The following is a 19,364-nucleotide window of genomic DNA, read 5'->3' as shown; positions in this document are numbered from 1 at the left end:
TCTAAGACTCTTTCCTGGAACTCTAATAACTTAACCGGTCTCTCTGCTTTAACCCTTAATTCTCTTCAGTCTAACTAACCTTCAAACAACAGCTCCCATACAGGTAAGCCAAAGTATATCACTCTGCTCTCAATCCTTCTAATGACTTCTTATTGTATACCACATTATTAGGGCCTTTATGAACTACTCGATGGTTTCTTTCCTATGTCATTCCTTACCATTCTTCTCCTTTAATTACTATGTTGTAACCTGGACTGGTCTCTCTGCTAGCTCTCAAAAGTATGCCAACTAAGTTAACATTTTTAAGCCCTTCACAACTTGCCTTTGACTCTGCCCAGAATGCTCTTCCCCCAGATATTCACATGGCCCATATACTTATTTCATTAGGGCTTCTGCATAAGTCACCTCCTCCAATAGGCCTTAGTCCCTAACCACCTTATCTAAAGTAGCAACCCTCTAAATATTCTCTCCCTATTCCTTGTTTCTTCTTTATAGCACCTCATGTTATATTTCTGCTTACATTTTTATTGTCTGCCTTCTCCAAAAGGACGTAGTAAATTTCACAAAAGCAGTACTTTGTATTGGTCACAGCTATACAACCAGCACACAAAAGAATATCTGCCACATAGTAAACTAGATAAATATGTACTGAACCCCAAAAATGAATGAATGGGATTCGAGTCTGAGCACTACCCAATAATATAGTTTTATTTTGCTTTAGAGGAAAAACAAAAGCCACAAGAATGTGCCCTTAAGACCAAAAGTAAACTCAGCTTAATTTCTCTCAAATGACATGAATTTTATTAAAAGGAGAAGAGTTACTCAGTAGCAGTGAATTTTAATTTTCAGCAAAATATTCTAGCTATGATAAAATTTTTTAAAAGCTTCAGAATGATCCCCCAAAATAAAGTCTCGGTTTATTTAAATGAGCCTGAACATGTAAAAATGGGACATGTAACATATACATATATACACATACACAAAATAGTACAGTTTTATGAAATCAAAGTGGAATAAATGGGAACATTTTAGATTATCCCACAATCCTCTCCCCTTCCTTCTCTCATCAAATTGCTACCAGTGAAGGCCCAGGAAGCTACCAATTAGCTAGAGCTGGCTTTAAGCATTAGAAATGTATCCTGTTAACTTGATGCTGACATTGTTGTTCACAATAAGGAAAATGGCAATATCCCCAGAGGTTTCAGAAGCGGCAGGGCTTTTTGCACGAGTATGTCTGTGGCTTAACTGCCACTATATGTTATCTGCTCTCTTCCACTGATGCAACTTAGAGTCCACAAGAATGTGAAAAATTCCACCACCTAATAGATGAATCTCTTTATGTATAATCTGGTGGAAGGCTGAGCCTGATGATGAAGTCAGTTTTCACTAGTGGGCTAAAGAATCTAGATCTTGAAAAATAAATTTAGCCACACTGAGGCTCTCCTGAGCCATGCACAGAAGGCCAGTCCCAGTGCTCCGAGGATGGCAGTCTGTTGGTGAACAGATTATGGCAACTCAAGTTGAGCCACTTGGCCTCTCTAGCAACAAGAAAAAGAATTTAGTCCGGTATGGTCAGTTTGTTTCAGTCAAAACTCATTTAATGTTGATGATGTGGTTTATGCTCTCTGGTCAGGGGGGTAGAAGAACGATGAATACTACTCCTTATGAAAAGTTTCAAGCCTTGTAACCCCTCTGAAAATAAATAGTCCAAATACCAGTTCCATTTCTTTCCCTGCAGGCACAAAAAGGGGAAAATTACTTATCAAATATTTACTAGGCTTATTCTCTACCTCCTGATCTTTGCCTAGGAAAAGTTCCCAATGTCCTGAATGCACATACCAGAGTTAGCTCAGAGGAGCCAGGTTTATAACTGGAACTCAGGCACTAAGTAATATTCAAACCAGAAAGTACCCATAATTTAATGGCTAAACATTCCTTTTATTATACTGGCAAAAAAATTTTTAGCTGTTCAACTGAACAAGTACTATGAAATGGAAATGGGTCATCATTCGCACATTCTAGAAATTTAACATTTAAAATAGCTAACATGGGAGCAGACATTATGTTACTGCCTACATTAAATATGTACACAACAGAGTTTCTGTAACAATGAGACAACTGTGTTAGGTTATGTTGAATCAGCCTCATTACAGTCACACTTTGAATACATGCAACTGTATTATAAAATGAGAAAATGCACAGATACAACAGCAAGAGTCAAACTATGAATAGCTGTATCTTAGAGAAGACTGTATAGGGTATGTGCCAATAAATGCACATCAAAGTCACTGGAATGAATTTAGAAGGCAAACACTTCACTTTGACTTTGTGGAGGCAGCAGGATTAAGGTTGGGAGAAAAGTGAAGGTATAAATTTTTTGATGAAATGAAACTGTAGTAAATCCCTGAACATGATGAATATAAATTTATTTACCCGAACAGAGCTCATGTTTACTCTCCTTTCTTCTGGCCATTCCTTAAAAAACAAAAGCAAAAAAGAAGTGGGGAGATATGAGGATGGAAATATTTGGTTAGTAAAAATTACTAGAAAATTAAGATAGCTCTTCATTGTCTGATTCATTTGCTACATTTTATTCCTGCTATCGCTTTTGGATTCCTTTTGAATAAACACTCACAATAGCCTTCAATATTGCTCCCTAGAGTACACACAGAAAGAAAATAAGATCACAGTGAAGAAAGTATACATCATTTTGCCAATTTATGGCCTCAAATATGTACTCAGTCACTGGGGTGAAGATGAAAGATGTTAGAGAAGGCTTCTTCTGAGGTATAGGACACCCGAACAGAGTCCTGAAGGATGAGAAGGAAGTCTGGTGAGGCAGTCTCTGTACACAGTAGATTCTATAAAAACTGTGATTCTTTATGAAAACTCAGATCTAGGTGATCTCATTTATTTCCTATCTTTAACTATCACCCACTATACTTCAATGAAAAGTCATTAATTCTAAAACAAACATTTTTATATATTACTAAGAAAAAACTATGCCTATTAAACTATATATAACACAACGTCTTCTAACACTTAAAATTTAAAAAATTTTTATTTTATAATGATTGAGTTTTAGATGTAGGCAGATTTTGATCATATATCCTTTTTATAAACATGAAATGATAAATATAAACAAAATTAAGTAGGGAAAGTATTCAGAGTCCTACTCTTCTGAATTACTTTTCTACTCAAGAGCTGTAGATAACTATGTTTTTTTTTCCCACACAATATCATCTTCTGCGCCAGAGTGTTGGCAATGGAACATTTCTTATAAGAACTAAAAGATACTGGTACTGGGATCCCAATTACATAAACCTAACCTACTTTTGGCACCTGCTTCTAAGAAAGTCCATAACATGTATGGTTTACTTCTTCCCTCCCCTCTTCCTCCAGGACATTTGGTTTTGGGGGCTTAAAAGAGTGTTCCAATATTTCCTGAAAGTTTTTTCCCCAAGCTTCTGACAACCATCCCACAAGGTCTGATTTTGGCAACCCCCTGGGGCACACTCAAAAACAGCAAATGATGGGGCACCTGGGTGGCTCAGTAGGTTGAGTGTCTGACTTTGGCTCAGGTCATGAACTCACGGTTTGTGGGTTCAAGTCCCATGTCAGACTCTGTGCTGACAGCTCAGAGCCTGGAGCTTACTTCCGATTCTGTCTCCCTCTCTCTCTCTCTCTCTCTCTCTCTGCTCCTCCACCCTCGCACTGTCTCTCTCTCTCTCAAAAATAAATAAACATTTAAAAAATATAAAAAAAACCAGCAAATGACAACTATATCTTGATTGCTGCCTGGCTGACACTGATCACAAGACTCATCCTGATCTCTAAGAAGTTCAAAAGTGAAAAAAATGTGTTTTTACCAATTAAATATACTCTAAACTCCATGCTGATGAATTCCATATTTATATCTCTAGTTCCAACTTCTCTCTTGTGCTGTAAGTCCAGCTACAAACTGCCTACTTACACTTCTCTTAGATATCTAACAGGTATCTCAAACCTCAGTAGGTCAAAACAGGACTTGAGTCTCAACTTGCCCTCCCCCAAAACCAAAATAACTTCTCCTATTCTTTCATCAGTATTCCTGTTATTAATAAGTGGAACCAACATCAACCCAGTTGCTCAAGTAAAAAAAACTCAAAAGTCCTTTTCTTTTCCTCATTCCCACTTCCAATAAAATCATCAAGTCCTGCCTGTTCTACCTCTGCAATATATCTCAAACCAGTCCACTTCTATCCATCTCCACTACCACCACATATATACAAATCTCTATTGCTATCTCCTGTATAGACTCCACCAACAGCCTCCTAATTGGTGCCCCTGCAGCCACTTGGGCCTCCTCTTATAACTCTGTCCTCCACAAAAAAGCCAAAGTGATGCCTATTAAACATAAACTCAGACCATACTACAACCCTGCTTTAAAATTTTTTAATTGTTTTCCATGACACTCCTAACAGACTCATAAGAGAGATAGCCCCTGAATCTCTGCCACCTTATTTCATTCCACTTTCCCTCTTTTCCTTAAGCTCTAAGCCAAACTGGCCTTCCTTTTTCCCTTGAACCTCTTGAGCCATTGTGCCATTCCCACTGCCTAGAATGCTCTTCTTCCAGCTATTCTTAGGCTGGCTTATTCTCATCTTTTAGAAGAAATCTCAGACCAAATACCACCTTCTCAAAAAGCCTTCCTTAAACACCCATTCCTCACAACTCCCCAGTCACTTTCTCTCACCCCACCCTGTTTATGTTCTTCATAGCATTTCTCAAAATTTATAATTATCATGTTTATTTACTCATTACTTGTTTATTGTTTGTTCTCATTAGAATATAAACTCCATTTGGGCAGAGATATTGGTATTTGTCTCCATAGGCACTATACTCCCAGTGTGAGAAGCACAGTAAACACAAAATAAATATTTGTTGAATGAATAAAGAAACAACGATTGATTCAAAGGTAATTATGATAATAAAATGTAGAGCTTCAGAACTGCCTGAAATGAAGGCTCTACAAATGTTGAAAATATTTTGACTCATTAAGTGAACAGAGCTCTTTGACACTGAGAACTGATTGGTCAAATTATATTTACTAAATTATCTCTAAAAAGCTGACTAATTTGAAACATTAACAATGTTAAAATTCAGTAAAATCAAAATGTCAGAATCAAATCATACTACCATGGTATCAGAGGTTATTTTTACCATCTCAAAGGTAAGATACTTAGATAATGAACAGTTAGTTGGTGACAAGGGCTCAAAAAGGCACTCTTTTTAAAACAAAAATTGACATTAAAGCCTAGTACTTTCAGAACCATATAGAAATATCATCAGTTTAAAAACTGGCAGTTTCAGGGGCACCTGGGTGGCTCAGTCGGTTGAGCGTCCGACTTCAGCTCAGGTCATGATCTCGCAGTCTGTGAGTTCCAGCCCCGCGTCAGGCTCTGTGCTGACAGCTCAGAGCCTGGAGCCTGCTTCGGATTCTGTGTCTCCCTCTCTCTCTGCCCCTCCCCCACTCATGCTCTGTCTCTCTTTGTCTCAGAAATAAACATTAAAAAAAATTTAAAAAAAAACTGGCAGTTTCACATTTTGCCAAATGTGCTCTATGCCACTAGAATTTAAATCTTCTAGTCAGAACCAACCTTCCTTAATAAACATTTTAAAAACTGTTTTCTGCTTTAAAAGAATGTATCAATTCCTGATCTTTCAAAATGAGTTTGCTCACCTATGTTCGAGTTGATAATATTTACTACTTTAGAGACTGAATTTTATAACACACATGGTCTAGAAGAAAAAATTATTTGACTTATGAAAATCATTTCTACTTTATCTATGGTTTATTACATGCTTTGCCAAATAAGAACTCGGTGCAACATTATTGACTGGGTATGGAGAAACCAACAACCATTCATGGTTAGCAGTAATGTAAATCTGTATGAATTCTACTGAAAGGAATTTAACAACACCCAACAAAATTAAAAAGACATAACCTTTGAGAACAATTCCACTTCAGAGCAATTTTATCCAGACACACTTGTATATGTATGAAATGATGTATATGGTTTAAGAATATTCATTAGAGGGACACCTGGGTGGCTTAGTCAGTTAAGCATCTGACTCTTGGTTTCAGCTCAGGTCATGATCTCACAGTTCATGGGTTCAAGCCCCGCATCAGGCCCTGTGCTGACAGTGTGGAGCCTGCTTGGGATTCTCTCTCTCTCTCCCTCTCTCTCTGCCCCTCCCACAGTCAATCTCTCTCTCAAAAATAAATTTTAAAAATTAAAAAAAGAATATTCATTAGAGTATAATTTCAAAACAGAACGAGAAACAACTTAAATGCTGAACTTACAACTTACATGCTTAACTTTAATACAGATTCATATGATGGAATACTATGGAGACAACAAAAAGAATGAGGCAGCCCTTTGCATACAAAAATGAAACAAAGCCAAGATATTGAGTCAAAAATTCAAGAGGCAGTAGATATCGTATATAATGTTGTAAAAGATCATTTACACAGAAATATACAATATATCTCTAGAAGGATATTCAAGAAATTGAATGTGGGTGCTTTATGATAAAAAGTGTCCATATGGAGTTTCACTCCCAGGAGAAGATCATGAGTTCTATGGACACACTCCCCAGAAAATGAGAAAATTTGGCAAAGACCATTTTTAAAAACCCAGCACTTACAGTATCTGAAAATTGTCCTAAGGGTATATTAATGTACAAATATAACAATATTTATTCAAGAAAATCTACTAAAATTCTGTAAGAACAGCAAGTGTCTGGGGCATGTGACCTGATCGTTCCTATGTGAGTGTGGCTGAAAGGTCAGGGCTGTAAATACCTACATTAAGAATGAAGGAGGGGCACCTGGGTGGCTCAGTCAATTAAGTGTCTGACTTCAGCTTAGGCCATGATCTCTCGCAGTTTGTGGGATCCAGCCCCACACTGGGCTCTGCACTGGCTGTGTGGAACCTGCTTGGGATTCTCTCCCTCTCTCTCTCTGCTCCTCCTCCACTTGCACTCTCTCTCTCTCAAAATAAATAAACTTAAAAAAAAGAATGAAGGAAGATTTCAATTCAATAATCTAAACTACTGTCTTAAAAAACTAGAAACAGGAAGGCAAACTAAAATCAAAGCAAAAAGAAATTACAGGTGACCCTTGAATACAGGGGGTTAGGAGTGCCAACCCTGGCACAGTCAAAAACTCTGTGTATAACTTTGACTCCCCAAAAACTTAACTACTAATAGTATACTGTTGACCTGAAGTCTTACCAATAACATGTCAATTAACACATATTTTATACACATTATATATTGTATTCTTAAAATAGAGTAAGCTAGAGAAAAAATGTTATTAAGAAAACCATCAGGAAAATACATTTACAGTACTGTACTGTTATTGAAAAAAAAGGGGGTGCCTGGGTGGCTCAGCTGAATCAAACTCTTGGTTTCAGCTCAGGTCATGATCTCACAGTCGTGGGTTGGAGTGGGCTCTGTGCTCACAGAGCAGAATCTGCTTTGGATCTTCTGTCTCCCTCTCTCTGCCTCTCCCCCACTCACGTTCTCTCTCTCTCAAGAATAAATAAATGTTAAATTTTTTTAATTAAAAAAAGAAAAAAAGAGAAAGAAAAAAATTCTGCATTTAAGTGGACCCATAGGAGTCTCAGACTTCCTAATTCCAAAACTTACTCCAAAGTTACAGTAATTAAAACAGTATGGTACTGGCATGAAGACAGACCTATATACCAGTGGAACAGAACAGAGAGCTGAGAAATAAACCCTCATGTAGAATATGGTCAAATTATCTTTGAAAAAGGTTTCAAAATCATTTAAAGGGGAAAGAACAGTCTCTCCAACAAATAGTGCTGGGAAAACCAGATATACACAAGCAGAAGAATAGAGGTGACCACTTACTTTATACCATATACAATAATTAATTCAAAATGAATTATAAACCTACACATAAGACTTAAAACTATAAAATCCCTAGAAGAAGACATAGGAGGAAAGCTTTATGACATTGGATTATGTAATGATGTCTTGGATATGACACTGAAAGTACAGGCAACAAAAGCAAAAACAGAAAAAAAGGCAAATGGGGCTACCTTAAACTTGAAAACTTCTATATATTAACAGCACAATTAAAAGAATGAAAAGGCAACCTATAGAATGGGGAGATATTTTGTAAATCATTTATCTGATAAGGGGTAAATATCCAGATTTTTAATTTTTATTACCTTTTTTAAAAGTTTATTTATTTTGAGAAAGACAGCATGTGATATGAGTGGGGGCAGGGGCAGAGAGAGAGAGAGTGAGAATCCCAAGCAAGCTCCATGCTGTCAGTGCAGAGCCTGACACGGAGCTCAATATCACAGGCCATGAGATCATGACCTGAGTCGAGATCAAGAGCCAGATGTTTAACCAACTGAGCCACTCAGGCACCCCCAGACTTTTTATATAAAGAACTCATACAACTCAACAACAAAAAAATAAATAACTTGATTTGAAAAAATGGGCAAGGGACTTGAATAGACACTCCTCCAAAGAAGATATACAAATGACCAATGAACACAGGAAAAGATGCTCTACATACTAGTCATTAGGGAAATGAGAATCAAAACCACAATGAGGTACCACTTCACATTCATAGGATGGCTATTAAAGAAAAAAGGGAAAATAAGAAGTGTTGGTGAGGACATGGAGAAATTGGAACCCATGTGCCCTGCTGGTATGAATATAAAATTAATATGGAAACACCTATGGAAAACACAGTGTTTCTTCAAAAAAATATAAATAGAATTACCATATGATCCAGCAATTCCACTTCTGGCTATATACCCAAAAGAACTGAAAGCAAGGACTTGAACATACAATTTTATAGCCATGTTCATAGCAGCATTATTTTCAAGAGCCAAAAGTGGAAAGTAATCCAAATATCCATCAAAGAGCAAACAGACATGGGTGGATCTAGAGCGTATTATGCTAAATTAAATAAGTCAGACTGAGAAAAACAAATACCATATTTCACTCATGTTGAATCTAAAAAACTAAACAAATGAACAAACAAACAAAAAGCAGAATTAGACCTATAAATACAGAGAACTGATGGCTGCCAGAAGGAAGGGGGAGTATGAGGGATAAGCAAAATGAGTGGTGGGGAGTGGGATATACAGGCTTCCAGTTATCAAATGAATTAAGTCATGGAAATAAAAGGTACAGCATTATATGGTGACACATGGTAGCAACACTTGTGATGAGCATAGCATAATGTATAGAAAGACTGAATCACTATGTTGTACAACTGAAACTAATGTAACATTTTGTAAACTGTAACCTGCTTCAGATTCTGTCTCTCTCTCTCTCTCTCTCTCTCTCTCTCTCTCTGCACCTCTCATGCTCATGCCCTGTCTCTCAATAATAAATGTTAAAAAAATTTTAAAGGAAAAGAAGTCTTTTCAACAAATGGTGTTAGGAAAACTGAAGCACCACATGCCAAAAAATAGAGTTAGATACCTGTATCACATCCTATGCAAAAATTAACACAATTTTTTAATCTAAAAAAAATCACAATTTTTAATCTAAAAAATCTAAATATAAGAGCTAAAATTATAAAACTCATACACAAAACATGGGAATAAATTCATGATCTTGGGTTAGGCAGTGATTTCTGAGCTATGACATCAAAAGCACAAACAATACACTAACAACCAATTATCCAAAAAGGAAATTAAGAAAATCCTATTTATAATAGTTTTCAAAAGAATGAAATATTTAGGAATAAACTTAACCAAAGGATATGAAAGACTTATACACTGAGAAACTATAAAACACCAATATAAGAAATGAAAATATATGTAAAAATGTTTGAAAGACATCCTGTGTTCACAGATTCTGAGAATTAATATTGGTAAAATATACATACTAGCCAAAGTAACATGCAGATTCAAAGATTCAATGCAATCCCTACCAAAATCCTAATGGCATTCTTTACAGAAAGAAAAAAAAAACTATGAAATTCATAGAGAACTATAAAAGACCCTGAATAGTCAAAAGAATTTTCAGCAAGAATAACAAAGCTAGAGAAATCATACTTCCTGATTTCAAAATATATATCAAAGCCTCAGTAATCAAAACAATATGGTACTTGTATAAAAACAGACACAAACCAATGGAACAGAACAGAGCTCAGAAATTACAAGGGTGCCAAGAATACACACTTGGGAAAGGAGAGTCTCTCCAATAAATGGTGCTGGGAAAACTGGGTATCCATATGCAAAAGAATGAAATTGGACCCCTACCTTACACCACTTACAAAAACAAACTCAAAATGGATGAAAGACCTAAATGTAAGACAGGACGACATCAAAATCCTAGAGGAAAAAACTGGCAAAAACCTCTTTGACCTTGGCTGCAGCAACTTCTTACTCAACACGTCTCCGGCAGTGAGGAAAACCAAAGCAAAAACGAACTACTGGGACTTCATCAAAATAAAAACCTTCTGCACAGCGAAGGAAACAATCAGCAAAACTAAACGGCAAGTGACAGAATGGGAGAAGATATTTACAAATGACCTATCAGATAAAGGGTTAGTATCCAAAATTTATAAAGAATTTACTCAACTCAACACCCAAAAAACAAATAAGCCAGTGAAGAAATGGGAAAAAGACATGAATAGACACTTCTCCAAAGACATCCAGATGGCCAACCGACACATGAAAAAATGCTCAACGTCACTCATCATCAGGGAAATACAAATCAAAACCACAATGAGATACCACCTCACACCTGTCAGAATGGCTAACATTAACAACTCAGGCAACAACAGATGTTGGCGAGGATGTAGAGAAAGAGGATCTTTTGCACTGCTGGTGGGAATGCAAACTGGTGTGGCCACTCTGGAAAACAGTATAGAAATTCCTCAAAAAATTAAAAATAGAAATAGCCTATGACCCAGCAATTGCACCACTAGGTATTGCACCACTAGGTATTGCACCACTAGGTAACATGCACCCCAATGTTTATAGCAGCACTATCAACAATAGCCAAAGTATGGAAAGAGCCCAAATGTCCATCAATGGATGAATGGATAAAGAAGATGTGGCATATATACAGATAAAGAAGATGTGGTATATATATACAATGGAGTATTACCTGGCAATCAAAAAGAATGAAATCTTGCCATTTGCACCTACGTGGATGGAACTAGAGGGTATTATGCTAAGCAAAATTAGCCAGTCACAGAAAGACAAATATCATATGACTTCACTCATATGAGGACTTTAAGATACAAAACAGATGAGCATAAGGGAAGGGAAGCAAAAATAATATAAAAACAGGGAGGGGGACAAAACATGAGACTCTTAAATATAGAGAACAGAGGGTTGCTGGAGGGGTTGTACAGGGGGGATTGGCTAAATGGGAAAGGGAGGGGCTTAAGGAATCTACTCCTGAAATCATTGTGGCACCATGTGCTAACTACCTTGGGTATAAATTTAAAAAAACAAATAAATTATAGAAAGAAAAATTAAAAATTAAAAAATCTATAAAAAATTTTTAATTAAAAAAAGGAAGAAATCCTGCCATTTATGACAACATGGATAAACCTGAAGGAAATTATGCTAGGTGAAATAAGCTAAACACAGAAGGACAAATATTACATGGTACCACTTATATGGTGAATCTAAAATAATCAAACTTGGGACACCCGGGTGGCTCAGTTGGTTGAGCATCCAACTTCGGATCAGGTCATGATCTCTCTGCTGCCAGTATGGAGCCCGCTTCAGATGCTCGGTTTCCCTTTCTCTCTCTGCACCTCCCCCACTCGTGCTCACTCTCTCTCAAAAATAAACATATAAATAAATAAACAAACATACTCCTAGAAATTGAGAGCAGAATGGTGGTTGCCAGGTGCTGGGGAGACAAGGACATACAAAGTCAGTTTTCAAAAGCACAAATGATAAAGGAAAAAAATTCATAAATTAAAAGTTCAACAAAATTAAAAACTTTTGTCCTTCAAAAGATAGCAACAATGAAAAGACAACTCACAGAATAGAAAACTTTTATAAATCATTTCTCTGATAAGTAATTTAGAATATAGAAATGATTCTCAATGAGTCGATAACAATAAAACAAATACATTAAAAATAAACTAACTTATTTTTTATTTTTCTAAATGTTCATTTATCTTTGAGAGAGAGAGAGAGACAGAGCACAAGTGGGGGAGGGGCAGAGAAAGAGGGAAACCCAGAATCTGAAGCACGCTCCAGGCTCTGAGCTGTCAGCACAGTGCCCTTTGCAGGGCTCGAACCCACAGACCGGGAGATCATGACCTAAGCCGAAGTCACACGTTTAACTGACTGAGCCACCCAGGCGCCCCCAGAATAAACTAATTTAAAGTAAAAGTAAACCAAAAAATGGTCTGACTCTTGATTTTGGCTTAGGTCACAATCTCATGGTTCTTGAGTTCGAGCCCTGCATCTCGCTCTCTGCTGTCAGCACAGATCCCGCTGCACATCATCTGTCCCCCTCTCTCTCTGCCCTTCACTTGTTCATTCTCTCTTTCTCTCAAAATAAATAAACTTTAAAAAATGGGTAAAAGGTCTGAACAGACCTTTTTCCAAAGAAAATATATAATGGGCAATGGGCAATAAGCACATAAAAAGGTGCTGAACATAAAGAGCTATCAGGGAAATAAAAACTGAAACCACAATATGGTACTGTATCACACCCTCTAGGATGGCTAGAATAAAAAAAAAGAATAACAAGTCTTGGGGAAGATATGGGGAAAATAGAACCCTCACACACTGTTGGTACAAATGCAAAATGGTACAGCTACTTTCAAAAACAGTCTGGAAGTTCCTCCAATAATTAAACATGGATTATACCATATAATCCAGCGTTCCCACCTCTAAGTATATCCCCAAGAGAAATGAAAACATGTTCACACAAAACCTTGTATACAAATCCTTATAGAAACATCATTCACAATAGCTAAAAAGTGGAAATAACCCAAAAGTCCATCAACTAAGGGATAAGCAAAATGAAATATATCTGCCCCAAAAATATATTATCTGGCAATAAAAACAAATGAAATACTGATACATGCTATGCCATAGATAAACCTTGAAAACATTATGCTAAGTAAAAGAAACCAGTCACAAAATAACATATATTTTATGAGTTTATTTTTATGAAATTCCAGAATAAGTGAATCTACATAGATATAAAAATAGATTAGTATTTGCCTAGGATGGGGGCAGGGAATGGGGAGACAGAAGTGACAGCTAAGGGGTGTAGATTTTCTTTCCAGGATAATAAAAATATTATAAAATATATTGTCATGAAGGCAAAGCTCTGTGAATAATCTAAAAGCCATTGAACTGTATACTTTAAATGTGTGGATTATACTGTATTTGAATTATATCTTAATAAAGCTGTTTTAAAAAGACTAATTTTTTGGGGCGCCTGGGTGGCGCAGTCGGTTAAGCGTCCGACTTCAGCCAGGTCACGATCTCGTGGTCCTTGAGTTCGAGCCCCGCGTCGGGCTCTGGGCTGATGGCTCAGAGCCTGGAGCCTGTTTCCGATTCTGTGTCTCCCTCTCTCTCTGTCCCTCCCCCGTTCATGCTCTGTCTCTCTCTGTCCCAAAAATAAATAAACGTTGAAAAAAAAAATTTTTTTAAAAAGACTAATTTTTTTAAAGTGCCCTATCTTTTAGAGGTATATAATGAAGTATTTACAGCAAAATTGTATAATATTTGGTATTTGCTTCAAAGTAACTGGGTGGGGTGAGAGGGTTAAAACTGGTTGGGAGTAGAGACTGAACTGGGTGATGGGCATGTGGGGATTTATTTTCCTATTCTCTCTACTTGTGTATGTTTGAAATTTACAACATGAAAAAAGTTTTGTAAAAAAAAGTAACAAAGACCTAATGCTATGGTAAGGAATGCCAAAATCTATGGAAAGGTAAGCCAGTATCTAGAACGTGAGAAGCCAGATGGGTAAACCTCATTCTCAAAGTCGCTCTTGGCTTTTCTTCCACAGCTTCAAAGGGCAAAGGTAACTAAAGTCAAAGCAGGTTCTGCCAAAGTAGGAAGTCTTATAACCCAACCCCCAATTTAAACTAGAGACCCAAAAGGCTATACCTTCAAGGTAAGAGTTCATCAGAAGTAAATTCGCCTTCTCAAAGGCTGGTCTATCCACCTATGATCAAGGGAACCTTAGGCATAGTACTTGGATTAGGGTAGTCCCAGACAAAGAGCACTCCTAGGTATCTATGGAAGTAAATGAAAGTTCTCTCTACAGGAAGATCTCACTCTAATCTGATTCCTTCTACAGATAATATTCCAGGTATCCAGCACATGGCCAAAGATAACCAGACACACAAAGAAATTAAGCAATATGAGGAAGAAGCAGCAGAAAAAGGAGGCAAGCAGTACACACAAACACTTCTGATACTGGAATTATCAGATAAATTATAAAACAATGTTTACTAAGTTAAAGAAAGGAAACACTGGATGGTTAAAACAAGAAGCAATAAAAATGGCTACCTAAAGACAAAGAAGAGAGAAGAAGAAGGAGACAAGGATGGAAGAGACATTTCGACAGTTTATATTTGGAACTAGGTAAATGTTTTACATATTCTATGTTAAAAGTAACCTCTAAAGCATGAAAAGAAACTGAAACAAATATACCTAAATGTATATAAAATACAGTACATGCTCTGTACAGTTTTAGTAGGATTTAGTCCAGAAGCAAAAAGAACTAAAATTATTTCAAATTTCATCCAGTAGTCTCATTATTAATAGTAATATAAATACTATGAATTTGAAACAAGTTTATATATATATATATGATAAATCAGACAAATTATTATGAAGATGAGAAAAACAGAAAGAGAAGAACGAATATCAGAAAATCACTAAACTATACACCTCTGAAATCCCTCTATGTACTTAAAAATATAATTTTATTTATTTTTTTTTTACGTTAAGTATATACAGCTTTTTATTTTATTTTTTTTTTTATGAAATTTATTGACAAATTGGTTTCCATACAACACCCAGTGCTCATCCCAAAAGGTGCCCTCCTCAATACCCATCACCCACCCTCCCCTCCCTCCCACCCCCCATCAACCCTCAGTTTGTTCTCAGTTTTTAACAGTCTCTTATGCTTTGGCTCTCTCCCACTCTAACCTTTTTTTTTTTTTTTCCTTCCCCTCCCCCATGGGTTCCTGTTAAGTTTCTCAGGATCCCTATGACCCAGCAATAGCACTGCTAGGAATTTATCCAAGGGATACAGGAGTACTGATGCATAGGGGCACTTGTACCCCAATGTTCATAGCAGCACTCTCAACAATAGCCAAATTATGGAAAGAGCCTAAATGTCCATCAACTGATGAATGGATAAAGAAATTGTGGTATAAAAATATAATTTTAATTCAAATACTGAAATCATTCAATATGTTTCTGAAGGCCTACATACTAATTTTTTCACCATCTGGTCCTTGACTACACTTCAAAACCTCATATCCTATAATGCTACAGTCTAAACTAGTGGTTCTCAACCCTGGTTGTATATCACAACAATTATATTAAAAAAGCAGATTCTGGATGTCACCACATTGTTATTAGATCAGAATCTCAGGGTGGGAGCATCAAGGATGTATACTTTAGAAAAGCACCCTGGGTACTTCTTCTCAGTTAAGGGAGAATCCCTGCTCAAGCCCTACAATTCTACTTAAGTTCCCCAAACGTGGTAAGCTCTAAAGAGGGGGTCAGCAAACCACGGCCCAGGTCTCACATCCAACCCAATGCCTGTTTCTGTAAATAAATTTTCATTAGAACACAACTCAGCCCATTTGTTTACCTACTGTCTATTGCTACTTTCATGCTACAATGACAAGGCTGAGTAGTCTTGATTGAGACAACATGGCCTGCAAAGCCTAAAATATTTACAATCTGGGCCTCTAATGGAAAAAGTCTACTGACCCCTTATCTATCTTTGCATTTTTCTTCAAATACTTCTCCATCTTGGCAAGATCATGCTCATCACTCAAAGCTCTGACTGGCACCACTTCTGTAAAGCCTGAACTGGGTTAGTACCCCTGTATATTTTTTTCAATGTCCTCTGTATTTTCCCTATATTACTCATCATTCTTTATTCTAAGATGTCTATTTAATGACCACCACCCTATCTAGACCGCAAACACTGAGGACAACACCCAGATGTGTCTTGTTTACCACACTGCCTGATTCATTACATGCATATATTAAGCATTTATTCAATAAATATCTCCCCCCTCCTGTACATTTCTTTTCCATCTTATTAGATTTCTCAGTGTTCCAATCGGTTAAGGGAATTCTGAATTTAGATTCTATCAGTGTATCTGTAATCCCATCATATTGTGTCATTTACACATTTGATATGCACACCATTTGAATTTCTCAAGTCACTGATAGTGGTGAAAATGACAAGGCTGATAAAGTCCTAAGAAGACTGGACCCCCTCCCTGCCAGCACAGTGACAGCCATCAGATCAGCAGTCTTTAGTGTAGCCTACATTTCCATCTTGTCTAGAAGGATTTTATGAGAGTTTCCACTTCTTCACAGTCATTTCTTACCTGGTACCATCTCTACCCAAGTAGAACTGAACTAACAATCACTCCCCCATCTTTCTCACAACGGTACCTTTTTCTCATTTCACCTCACTATATTGTAATAATGTTTACAAGTCTGTCTTTGCCACAAGCCCAAGCCTGGAGGATAATCCTCCTTGGGAGGATAGAAACTTACTTAAATTAACTTTGAACCTCCAGAACCTAGCACAATGTCCAAAAATCGAGCTGACACCAAAAAAGGAATGAATGAACATGTCTTACAATTCAGACACAATTTATTGCATTTCCTATTTCTGCCATTATAGCACTCCTATATAAAATCTAAAAATCCTTTAAATGTCCTTACCTGGAGCAGAAAGGAAACTGTATAACTCAATAGAGCTGGGTGATGAACTAAATTTAAACTGCTTTTATACTCTGCTACTCCAGCTTTTTCTATGACTTCATGGTCAATATACAATCCTTTCTGGAAAGGTTTGGACGTCCACAGGCAACCAACCATCACTGTCAAATAGTGATTAAATTCTCTATAGGTCTTGGTGCTGAAATTGAACTCTGATTTTGTCTGTTGGGAAAGAAAAGAAATATTCTCATTATAATCTTTTCTTCCTTTCCTTCTTATTCCCAATAGATCATATATATCCAAACTCAATTTTTCAACAATGGTGATTTAATACAGAGCTTTGTCATCTATACCTTTTGTAGCAACTCATTTTTCTTTGCAGCAGTCAAATTTTTACGATACCTAAAATGGAGAACAGAATGAAATTTTGAACATTGAATGCTTTTGAAATGTGTAAACATAAAAGTGTACATTAAAATTTTTTTAATGTTTATTTATTTTTGAGAGAGAGACAGAGCGTGAATGGGGAAGGAGCAGAGAGAGAGGGAGACACAGAATCCAAAGCAGGCTCCAGGCTCTGAGCTGTCCGCATGGAGCCTGACGTGGGGCTCAAACCCATGAACCATGAGGTCATGACCTGAGCCAAAGTCAGCCGCTTAACCAACTGATCCACCCAGGTACCCCAAAAGTGTCCATTTTAAATGTAAATATATGCAGATGTGACATACACAAATACCCAGCTGCCTAGTTAAGGTTTTTATTCTTCTGTGCTACACTCCTCTTAAAGATAAAAGTTAATAGAGGCTCAAATATTGAGTTGTACATTTAAGATATGCACTTAACTATATGTAAATTTTAGCTGCCTGAACAAAAAAGAAAAACCAATGAAGGAAATACTTTTAATGTTTCACTATAAAAAATTAATAGAGGCTCAAGAGCAGTCACTGATATAAAACATGTTCTCTTAATGTAGAAAAAAGGTACAGTAGAAAGGATAAACGGGAAACTTATAAATTTATTTTTTTCTTGCCTGGGAACAATTATTAATTAGTTTATAAACATTCTAACCTTGGTGTAATCCTTAAAGTTATGCCAAAGGGGTCTACGACAATTGTGGACTAAAAGAGAAATTTCAGGGGCACCTGGGTGGCTGTCGGTTAAGCGTCCGACTATTGATTTCAGCTCAGGTCATGACCTCACAGTTGGTGGGATCAAGCCCCACATCAGGCTCTGCACTGAAGGGCCAGAGCCTGCTTGGGATTCTCTACCTCTCTCTCCACCCCTCCCTTGCTCACATGCGTGCTCTCTCTCTCTCAAAATAAATAAATAAACATTTAAAAAATAAAAAGAGTAATTTCAGTCTGTAAGTGAAAGAATTAGAGGGGATCAGAAACTCCTCTTACAGTTTCATATAATTGGCAATAGCTCCCCTCATCTACCAGAAAATGTTCACTTCTTTTAAAGTTTATTTATTTATTTTGAGAGAGATGGAAAGCAGGGTAGGGGCAGAGAGAGAGGGAAGAGAGAGAATCCCAAGCAGGCTCCACACTGTCAGCACAGAGCCTGATGCGGGGCTTCAACTCACAAACAGTGAGATCATGACCTTAGCCAAAATCAAGAGCTGGACGCTTAACCAACTGAGCCACCCAAGTGCCCTAAAGATGTTCTTTTTACCAGAGATACTACATAGAACTAAACTAGTTGTCAGCAACTAACTAATTTTTCTTTAGGACACAGCAATGAGAATGGACAATGCTGAGGGCACCAGTACCACTGCACAAAAGATTTGTTAACTAAGAATGTTTTTTTTTTTTAATTTTTAAAATTTGAGTGTGGCTGACACACAATGTTACATTAGTTTCAAATGTACCACACAGTGATTTGACAAGTATATACCTTATGCTATGTCTACCACTGTAGCTGTCACCATACAATGCTATTACAATATCACTGACTATATTATTCATGCTGTGCCTTTTATTACCATTAACTATGAATTTTTTAAAACCATATCCCCCATGGTGACATTTCAAAAACACAGTTAAAATAGTCCCATATTAGAAGGTCATTACCAAAAGAAAGACATGTTTCCTATTTCAATAGGTTCTGGCAGGAAATAAAAATAGTTTTATTGTCTTTAATATTTTATTGTATACAATATATTACAGGGTATACATTATAATTTATTGTATAGTTGAAAAACAAAGATAGAAGTATGATGTGTTAATTTATATAAAACAGTAAAAATGTTTTGTACCTGTCCATGATATAACACAGCTGGTTCAGGATACTGGAATCTAGGCTGAGGAGAGCAGGATAGAAGATCCCCGGAGGAAACAATACCACTAGTGGAAGGTTATAATTTACATATATGTCACATACCTTTTGGGAAGAATGATA

General features: G+C 36.7%; 1 protein-coding gene across 1 annotated transcript in view; it reads right to left on the bottom strand.

Annotated features, from left to right (window-relative positions):
* Positions 1-698: 698 nt before the first annotated feature.
* CENPI (centromere protein I) overlaps positions 699-19,364 on the bottom strand; it is a 78,896-nt gene continuing 60,230 nt past the window's right edge. The window contains exons 16-20 of the mRNA XM_032592227.1: positions 19,222-19,346; positions 17,318-17,366; positions 16,968-17,186; positions 2,434-2,475; positions 699-1,732 (exon numbers count right to left, since the gene is read on the bottom strand). Of these exons, the coding sequence (XP_032448118.1) occupies positions 1,598-1,732; positions 2,434-2,475; positions 16,968-17,186; positions 17,318-17,366; positions 19,222-19,346 (570 nt within the window). The 3' untranslated portion in view covers positions 699-1,597. The remainder of the gene's footprint in view (positions 1,733-2,433; positions 2,476-16,967; positions 17,187-17,317; positions 17,367-19,221; positions 19,347-19,364) is intronic.

Source organism: Lynx canadensis, chromosome X (genome assembly GCF_007474595.2).
Source record: "Lynx canadensis isolate LIC74 chromosome X, mLynCan4.pri.v2, whole genome shotgun sequence".
In the NCBI taxonomy this organism is placed as follows: domain Eukaryota; kingdom Metazoa; phylum Chordata; class Mammalia; order Carnivora; family Felidae; genus Lynx; species Lynx canadensis.
Note: the sequence above shows the minus strand (reverse complement) of the source record. Positions and strands in the feature narration are given on the sequence as shown.